At 40.7% G+C, this 10,413-nt stretch overlaps 1 protein-coding gene across 1 annotated transcript in view; it reads left to right on the top strand.

Moving 5' to 3' along the window:
* The first annotated feature begins 503 nt into the window (after positions 1-503).
* The window catches only part of si:dkey-199f5.8 (beta-1,4-galactosyltransferase 3), a 49,121-nt gene continuing 39,211 nt past the window's right edge, over positions 504-10,413 (top strand). Inside the window, exon 1 of the mRNA XM_034174164.1 lies at positions 504-1,085. Coding sequence (XP_034030055.1) covers positions 812-1,085 — 274 coding nt within the window. The 5' untranslated portion in view covers positions 504-811. The remainder of the gene's footprint in view (positions 1,086-10,413) is intronic.

Here is a 10,413-nt window from a genome sequence, read left to right as displayed (position 1 = left end):
CCCCCTGGCCCTGCAGCCAGTCAGACAGTGGGTTGTTGAACACACTGTAATCCTCTGTAAAGTTTGGGGCCTACGTGGCTGCATATGCTCTCTTTTGTCATGGCGGCTGTTGTTGCAGAGGCCTCCCTCAGGAAGGAGCACGAGGGTTCACAGAAGACAACATAATTCGCACAAAGGGATAGGGGTCACACCTCGACTTGGCCGTTTTTGAACTTTGCAGGGTAACAGATGGAATTCAGTGGAAAAAAAACTACATGATGGACTGGCATTATCGCCTTACGCCAGCATATATTAAACTTTGGAGACATTTATTACGCACTGAGCTGCAACGGAGAATGCAGTGAAACGGGGGGAAGACTTTTTTTTTCTTTGTTCAGATTTTTTTTTCCCCATCTGGTGGGTGTTGTCTTTGATTTATGTTCTATCAAAAGTGCCTTCTTTTTCTTCTTCTTTTTTTTTTTTTTTTTCTTGTTGGATTTTTTTCTTGCACCATATTGCAACAGATTTTGCACTTCATTTCCGCATAGCAGTTTTCTCATTAACTAACTGATCATATTTTAGATACCGTAAATGATACTGTGTGAATCAGTTTATGGGCACCAAACAAGCTTCCATCAAAATGCAGAGCTGAGCTTTATCATCTTTGTGATTTTTCTTTTTTCTTTTACATTTTTTTTAATCTGTTTTGCCCTGCTCAGTGTGTGCATATGCATGCTTAGTGTGATCACTTTTGATTAATTTGTTTCAGACCAGTGTGACATTGTTTACTGCCACCTGCTGACTGTTGTTTTGAGGAAGCACAACTGCCACCATGTTCACTATCCAGTCTAAGTGGCGCTACTTTATCATGTTCCTTGGGATCCAGCTCGTGGTAATGGCACTGCTCTCCAGAGAGGGCTATCAGAGGAGGGTCACCTACTTCATTCGTATCTTTCGCAAACCTGACAGCAGTGGCTTGCTGGGTCGAAATCACACACCAGCCAGTGTCAGTGGTGGAGATGTATATGCCAACCTTTCCCACCTTTCCAAAACTTACACCCATGAAGATGGTATGCCCTACTGCCCAAAAAATTCTCCATTAATAGGTGAGTGGTTTTTACTTATTTCTGGATTGTTGCAGAGTACTTGTCTGGTTTATATTACACCAGGTTAATTCATCTTTACATACAACCCCAATTCCATTGAAGTTGGGACATTTTGTAAAATGTAAATAAAAACAGAATACAATGATTTGCAAATCCTCTTCAACCTATATTCAATTGAATACACCACAAAGACAAGATATTTAATGTTCAAACTGATAAACTTTATTGTTTTTGTGCAAATATTTGCTCATTTTGAAATGGATGTCTAACACGTTTCAAAAAAGCTGGGACAGTGGTATGTTTACCACTGTGTTACATCACCTTTCCTTCTAACAACACTCAATAAGCGTTTGAGAACTGAGGACACTAACTCCCAATCTCAATTCTCTTTTGTAGCCCTTACCCTTTGCCCTACCCCTACGCCTACCCCTTTAAAACAAGGGGTAAGGTGAAGGGGTATGCGTCTAGCCCTATGAATTGAGACACCCCTCCGCCTTCGGAGAAAAAAAAAAGCTGCCCGTCTCAAACTGCCATCTTCACTGTTTGTTAACATGCCAACCGAAACGCAACTTGTTGCAGTAGCCTGTTTGCTCTTTTTATTTTCTCGCCTTTCTGTGTAAATGCAAAGAAATAGAAGAAGTCGCAGATTTCTTTGACGCATCACAATCATGTCATGTTAATTAATGTAATTAATTTGTAATTTATAATAATAACAATTAATAGTATTAATTAATGTTAATAATACTAAGCATAATTAATCAATAATTGTAATAATATTGCTTGATTAATCATTGATTGATTAGTAATTAATTAATTAGTAATTAAAATAAACACGTGAACTATATCAGTCTGTGTGCAATGAATGTATACAAGTTTCACCTTTTGAATGGAATGACTGAAATAAATCAACTTTTTCATGATATTCTAATGATATGTCCAGCACCTGTATGTATGTTATGGGCTGCATCTAGTTCTGTTAACCTTATTTCATTTTCAAATTCTCCCATTTTTTGCATCCAGCCCTATTTCCTTTAGAAATTTCCTTGACAAATAATAGCAGTCTATTAGAACGTCATGTTATGTGTTACACACATACATGTGTGTGTATATATTTTCCAACTTATTCCCATTGATGAAACTTCTCATTTTCTGAGTGCGCTCAAGGCTTCCTGTTTGTTTACAAAATTACACACACGTTACAGACCTTGAAATCCAACAGCAGGGATTGATATTATGCAAAGATTTATGAATATACAAATTAACGTGCTTATCCTTTATCATGATTTTCTCCATTGTGAGATATAAATGTGTCTTATTGTAGCCTTCGTGTGTATGCGCATTATAACGCCTCAGCGCACAAGCGAAGTTACGTTATTCTTCAGAACGACAATATACACAACATGCATCCAGCAGCATACACGTTGCTGTCATAGGCAACTGCCTGTAAAGTTTTTTGGCAAGTTATAACGTTCTAAACAGCGTAATTTGTAATGAAAGCCGGTTCATTTGTGCGGCTCTTTCGGCGCCATGTTGGTTTTTTCGGAGACAGCAGTAAGCTCCTCCTACCCCTCCAAGTGTGCATCCAGATTCACTCCAAATGGAGGGGTTTGTAGCCATCCGCCTACCCCTCCGCCCCGCTCCAAAAAGTGAATTGAGACACCCCTCTGTCTCTCGTCCCCGCGTAAAACGGAGGGGAAAGGGTAAGGGTAAGGGCCGAGAGGTAGAATTGAGATTCAGCCTAACTGTTGAAGCTTTGTAGGTGGAATTCTTTCCCATTCTTGCTTGATGTACGACTTCAGTTGTTCAACAGTCTGGGGTCTCCGTTGTTGTATTTTGTGCTTCATAATGTGTCACACATTTTCAATGGGTGACAGGTCTGGACTGCAGACAGGCCAGTCTAGTACCCGCACTTTTTTACTACTAAGCCACGCTGTTGTAACATGTGCAGAATGTGGCTTGGCATTGTCTTGCTGTAATAAGCATGGATGTTCCTGATAAAGAGGCTGCTTGGATAGCAACAAGTGTTGCTTCAAAACCTGGATGTACCTTTCAGCATTGATGGTGCCATCACATCTGTGTAAGTTGCCCATGCCATGGGCACTAACACACCCCCATACCATCACAGATGCTGGCTTTTGAACTTTGCTCTGGTAACAGTCTGGATGGTCTTTTTCCTCTTTTGTCCGGAGGACACGACGTCCATGATTTCCAAAAACAATTTGAAATGTGGACTCATCAGACCACAGCACACTTTTCCACTTTGCATCTGTCCGTTTCAAATGAGCTCTGGCCCAGAGAAGGCGGCAGCGTTTCTGGATGTTGTTGATGTATGGCTTTCGCTTTGCATGGTAGAGTTTTAACTTGCACTTGTAGATGTAGTGACAAACTGTGTTAACTGACAATGGTTTTCTGAAGTGTTCCTGAGCCCACACGGTAAGATCCTTTACACAATGATGTCTGTTTTTAATGCAGTGCTGCCTGAGGGATCAAAGGTCACGGGCATTCAGTGTTGGTTTTCGGCCTTGCCGCTTACATGTAGAAAGTTCTCCAGATTCTCTGAATCTTCTGATTATATTATGGACTGTAGATGATGGAATCCCTAAATTTCTTGCAATTGAACTTTGAGAAACATTGTTCTTAAACTGTTGGACTATTTTTTCATGCAGTTGTTCCTAAAGTGGTGATCCTCACCCCATCTTTGCTTGTGAATGGTTGAGCCTTTTGGGGATGCTCCTTTTATATCCAGTCATGACACTCACCTGTTTCCAATTAACCTGTTCACCTGTGGAATGCTCCAAACAGGTGTTCTTGAACATTCCACAACTTTCCCATTCTTTTGTTGCTCCTGTCCCAGCTTTTTTGAAATGTGTTGCAGGCATCCATTTCAAAATGAGCAAATATTTGCACAAAAACAAAAAAGTCTATCAGTTGAACATTAAATATCTTGTCTTTGTGGTGTATTAAATTGAATATAAGTTGAAGAGGATTTGTAAATCATTGAATTCTGTTTTAATTTACATTTCACACAACATCTCAACTTCACTGGACTTAGGGGTGTAAGACTATAAAATAAGCATTGATCTCTGAACAAACAAACTAGCTACTTTTTTGTGTGTGGTGGTGGTGGGGGGTTACGCTTCTATACAGCATTGTTCTCTGTTGATAGTGATTCCAATATTAATCTGGGTATCTGCATATGGACTGATACTGCATTTTTCATCTGGGTATCTGCATATGGACTGATACTGCATTTTTCAAAGTACCTGTGGATTTTATGTCCTGATCCATTCCTGATGTTTTGTCTGTCACACACACAGCTTATTTCTCTGCTACGCTGTGGAAACGGGGCTAAAAGTGACTGAGCAGATGGACAGCAAAAGAAAGATTAGTGTTGTAAAAGAAACATGGTGTTATCTTTGGTCATGGCTCTGAAACGGTGGTGTCATGTTGCACTGTGTGACAGGTTCAGAAACAGCCGTTGTCAACAATCTTGCAACCAAAGACAGCCTCAGACAAATATCAGACATTTGAAATGGCACAACCCACATAAAGAAATGCAACGTGAAATGACAGTCTAGTCTTTTAACCCTCCAACACCCCAGCAGAAAGTGCAGCAGGTGTGGATCTGGCATTAACAAGAAAAAGGAAGTAAGTTAAAAGCAAAAGGTTTCCGGTTTCCAATAATGTGGAGTTGAATCAGGATGGGCATCTGACTTAAACTTGTGGGAAATCAACATGCAGATAACATATCTGCTGTGTCAACTCCAAGTGGGGAAAAAAGTAGAAGCTGAAAGAACTTACTAAAAATAGCTGTGTCTACTGTTTTTTCCTCCCCCCCTGGCAGAAAAGTGCAGCTAAGAGTGGAACTGTCCTTTCATGAAAAAAACAAACAATTTAAAGAAAATGCACTGAATGTATTTCTAAACGGCGAGCAATCATTCTCACCAGAAACGTATAGTGTGTCTAATCTGTTATCATAAGAGCTTTATTATAGGGGTTGGAAAAAATCTATACTCATGATATTTAATTTTATAACAGGAAGTTAATTTTTAAAAATCCAAAAAGCAAGACATTCAATTGGTGGTTGAAACAAGGTGAGCCTGTACTACCACTTTATTTTGCAGATCTAAGTTTAACCTGATGTCACCTTTGTTTTAAACAGACTTAAGATTCTGGGCTTCGTACTCTGTAGCACTATTGTGGCAAGACCAACCATTCTCTCGTGAGCAGGCCACTGCTGCACTTGTGATTTGTACTTTCAGCACATCATGATATAACAATTACTGTATTCACACGTCTGAGGGCCCAGGGCTGAGTATCTGCCCCCCTCCCCGCCTTGTTTTTTTTTTTTAAAGAAAGTTGATTAAACACCCACCCAAATGTCAGGGTGCTGCCATACAAGGTGCTCACTACATACCGGGAGCAATAGGGGATTATAGTCCTTGCCCAAAGGCCCTTAGTGATTTTCCAGTCAGGCTGGGATTTGAGCCGAGGAGCTTCTGATGTCAAGCCCAACTCCTTAACCACTAGACCATCACCTCCCCTAATTAATTTATTTTAGGTGGGTGTTTAAGAAACTTAATGATAAAAAATATTTCAGGTGGGAGTTCAACCAACTTCCTTCAAAAAAATAGGGGGTGGACGGAGGCCATGGACTCAGACACATGAATATGCTAACTGCTGAGTTGGCTGGATTTAAACAGGTAGGGGGTTTTCTTAAGTTTCCCTGAGTGCCAGAGTTTTGTGTTTTAGTATTTACACTGTGCAAAATGTAAAAAGTAAATTGTTGTCCATGTGGTTAATATTCAGGGGTCGAAATACATTTTTTAACCTACTTGCACTGGTGCTAGTAAGAAAAAAAATACTTGCACCAAAAAAAGCTACTTGCACAACCAAAAGTCACTTTAGTTACTTTCACACCGGGCCCACTTCGAGTTGCTTCTTCTTGTGGCGTCATGACGACGCAGGAATTTCTGCGTCAGGTGCACGCAGCAGGGGGCAGAGAGGAGGTGAGAACGCAACCTGCAGGTCCTCTGCACAGAGAGATCAGAGTGCACAGATTGGCTGCAGCCAGACTGGCACAGCCAGTCTGACTGTGCACTCTGATTTCTCTTCCAGTTAATATTTGTTCTTGTGCTGAGCTGCAGGGCTGCGCTCTGAGTTCTGTTATAGTTTATCTTTCCTCCTTTGACCGTGAGATGCGTGTGCGCGAACGAACCGTCCGTGAGTAAATGTGGAGATGTCCTGTCTCTGGCAATCAGTCTGTGAGCAGGACTTATGTCCTTTTGTTAAACACAGTGATGAGAGAGTTTGAGTGGAGAGCAAGGAACTAACAGCCTGCAGCCAGACAGTTTTTTTTTTTTTCACGTTCGCGCGCGAACAAATCGTCACAGCAACTCTCCGTGTGTGAGCATCATAAAACACAGGGAAGATGAAAACAACACACTGGAAATTGTTTTTTTCCTTATTTATTCCTTTATTGGTTCATTCTGCTGGTGCTTATAGTTGATAAAACTTGGAAAGTTACTTGCACCAGTGCTAGTGAAGTATAAAATTACGTGCACCGCTCGAATAATACGTGCACAAACTAGCACATACTATTTCAAGCCCTGATATTGAAAACAGAGGGAAGACAGACTAAGGAACATGACATGAGATATAGTCACATAGTTATTCACGTCGGCATCAATGATGTCACGATGAAGTACTCAGACATCACAAAAATGGACATAGAGAGGAGTTGTGACCTTGCCAGAAAGATGTGTCGGCATCGATTAATAGTCTCTGGTCCCCTCCCCTCCTGGGGTACTTATGAGGCGTTTAGTAGGCTGATATCATTAAATAGGTGGCTGGTGCAATTTTGTAGACAGCAAGGCCTTAGATTTATTGATAACAGACCTTCATTCTGGGGCCACCGTGGTTTGCTGATGCCAGACGGCCTCCACCCTACTGGGGAAGGTGCCGCCATCTTGTCTGTGAACATAGATGGAGCTCTATACCTAGGGTGACATTAGGAATTTACAGCAGGCCACGGAGCAGGTGATTAGAGACCCTGCAAGGCTTATAGCAAATGTGAGTGTGGAATCCATTAGCTTAGCGGGGAAATTAGTGCATAAAATCCACAATGGTGATAGTGCAGTTTATGTGCCAGGGAGGGAAATTCAAGTTGAGACTGTAGCCTGCTTCCGTAGATGTGTCCATAAAAATCATAGAGGGATATGCTTTGCAAACGTAATACCCATTACTACATCGGATGATGTTGAAATTGAGGATGGCCCAGAGGTTGCTCCAGCAATATCAAAGATTTTGTGTCTGCTACCTACAACACGTGTGGAATTTCTCAAACCTAAGCCTACTTCTAGGCATCTTATATATGCTACTCTGGAACCACCCCTAAACCCAAACAGTTCAACTGTCAACCCCACTGAGGTCCTTAGTCTGGGCCTCATTAAAATAAGATCACTATCCTCAAAATCATTGTTGATTAATGATCTAATTATTGATCATTACTTAGATATGACTGGGCTATGTGAAACCTGGCTTAAACCTACAGCTGCCCTCCCCTTAAATGAGCCGTGCCCACCAGCATATACAACCCCTGGTAAAAATTATGGAATCACCGGCCTTGGAGAATGTTCACTCAGTTGTTTAATTTTGTAGAAAAAAAGCAGATCACAGACATGACACAAAACTAAAGTCATTTCAAATGGCAACTTTCTGGCTTTAAGAAACACTATAAGAAATCAAGAAAAAAAGATTGTGGCAGTCAGTAACGGTTACTTTTTTAGACCAAGCAGAGGAAAAAAATATGGACTCACTCAATTCTGAGGAATAAATTATGGAATCACCCTGTAAAGTTTCATCCCCAAAACTAACACCTGCATGAAATCACATCTGCTTGTTAGTCTGCATCTAAAAAGGAGTGATCACACCTTGGAGAGCTGTTGCACCAAGTGGACTGACATGAATCATGGCTCCAACGCGAGAGATGTCAACTGAAACAAAGGAGAGGATTATCAAACTCTTAAAAGAGGGTAAATCATCACGCAATATTGCAAAAGATGTTGGTTGTTCACAGTCAGCTCTGTCTAAACTCTGGACCAAATACAAACAACATGGGAAGGTTGTTAAAGGCAAACATACTGGTAGCTCAAGGAAGACATCAAAGCGTCAAGACAGAAAACTTAAAGCAATATGTCTCAAAATATGAAAATGCACAACAAAACAAATGAGGAACGAATGAGAGGAAACTGGAATCAACGTCTGTGACCGAACTGTACGAAACCGCCTAAAGGAAATGGGATTTACATACAGAAAGCTAAACGAAAGCCATCATTAACACTTAAACAGAAAAAAACAAGGTTACAATGGGCTAAGGAAAAGCAATCGTGGACTGTGGATGACTGGATGAAAGTCATATTCAGTGATGAATCTCGGATCTGCATTGGGCAAGGTGATGATGCTGGAACTTTTGTTTGGTGCCGTTCCAATGAGATTTATAAAGATGACTGCCTGAAGAGAACATGTAAATTTCCACAGTCATTGATGATATGGGGCTGCATGTCAGGTAAAGGCACTGGGGAGATGGCTGTCATTACATCATCAATAAATGCACAAGTTTACGTTGATATTTTGGACACTTTTCTGATGTTTGGGGATTATGAAATCATTTTTTAAGATGATAATGCATCTTGCCATAAAGCAAAAACTGTGAAAACATTCCTTGCAAAAAGACACATAGGGTCAATGTCATGACATAGGGTCATTGTCAACCAGCAGATGTGATTTGATGCAGGTGTTAGTTTTGGGGATGAAAATGTACAGGGTGATTCCATAATTTATTCCTCAGAATTGAGTGAGTCCATATTTTTTTCCTCTGCTTGGTCTAAAAAAGTAACTGTTACTGACTGCCACAATTATTTTTCCTGATTTCTTATAGTGTTTCTTAAAGCCAGAAAGTTGCCATTTGAAATGATTTTAGTTTTGTGTCATGTCTGATCTGCTTTTTTTCTACAAAATTAAACAACTGAATGAACATCCTCCGAGGCCGTGATTCCATAATTTTTGCCAGGGGTTGTACATTTAGTCACGTCCCTCGTGATGCGAAGCAAGGCGGGGGTGTTGCTCTTATTTATAAATCTAGGTTTGGCTTATTAGCTGTTGGGGGTTACAAATATAACTCGTTTGAGCATCTGATTCTCCACTCTGCTCAGGATATTACGCATTGCCAAGGTCAGAAGAATAAAAATCAGCCATATTACTTTGTCACTGTATATAGGCCTCCAGGCTCATATTCTGAATTCTTAGATGAATTTGGTGCGTTCATCTCAAACTTGTCAACTAGTGCAGATAACATTCTAATCATTGGTGACTTTAACGTTCATATAAATAAGCCTTCTGATCCCCTCTGCAAATCATTTATGGACATTGTGGATGCATTAGGATTTCAGCAATGCATTCGAGACTCGACTCACATTAGTGGAAATACCCTGGATTTGGTTTTCGCACATGATATTGCTCTCATGAATATTGCCATCATGCCTCTTACATCAGTGGTCTCTGATCACTCTTATTAAATGTATAGTTTTGCTGCCCTGTTTAGTGGAACAACTACCTTATATATCACTATGGCGATGCATCAACTCCTCAACTAAGACTGAACTCGATTCTCGACTGCCTGGTGTCTTAGCTTCACATTTGGCAAATAACCAATCAGTAGATAGTTTTGTGTGGATAGTTTAAACTCAATGCTCAAAACTGCACTCCACATGATTGCGCCACCTGTTAAAACCGCGCTCCCCCAAAACAGTCACCTTGGTTCAGTGATTACCTGTGTGACCTCAAGCATAAGGCTAGAGGTCTAGAACGGAAATGGCATAGTTCAAAATTAGAAGTATTCCACCTTGCGTGGCGTGATGCTGTCTTAGACTATAAGCATGCGTTACTGGCTACAAAGCGGACCTAGGACTCTGATTTGATCAACATAAACAAGCATAACTCAAAGTTCTTGTTCGACACGGTGGCAACACTTATTCATGGACAACCACCTGTAGTTCACTCTCCTTTTACAGCACACGATTTCCTGGATTACTTTGAGAAGAAAATAGAAGACATTAAGTTAAACATATCCCAGCATGCCTCAACCTCGCCACTACACCCTGCTATTGAGCTGGGCGCCATTACTGAGGTATTACCTAGATTTACAGAATTTGAGAGTATCTCTCTGGGCATGCTGACGAAACTCGTAACGTCAACAAAAAGCACAACCTGTTTATCTGATCCTATACCAACAAAACTGTTTAAGGATCTGTGGCCCACTCTTGGGCTG

Source organism: Thalassophryne amazonica, chromosome 7 (assembly GCF_902500255.1).
Source record: "Thalassophryne amazonica chromosome 7, fThaAma1.1, whole genome shotgun sequence".
Lineage (NCBI taxonomy): Eukaryota > Metazoa > Chordata > Actinopteri > Batrachoidiformes > Batrachoididae > Thalassophryne > Thalassophryne amazonica.
This window is presented reverse-complemented; position numbering and strand designations above follow the sequence as displayed.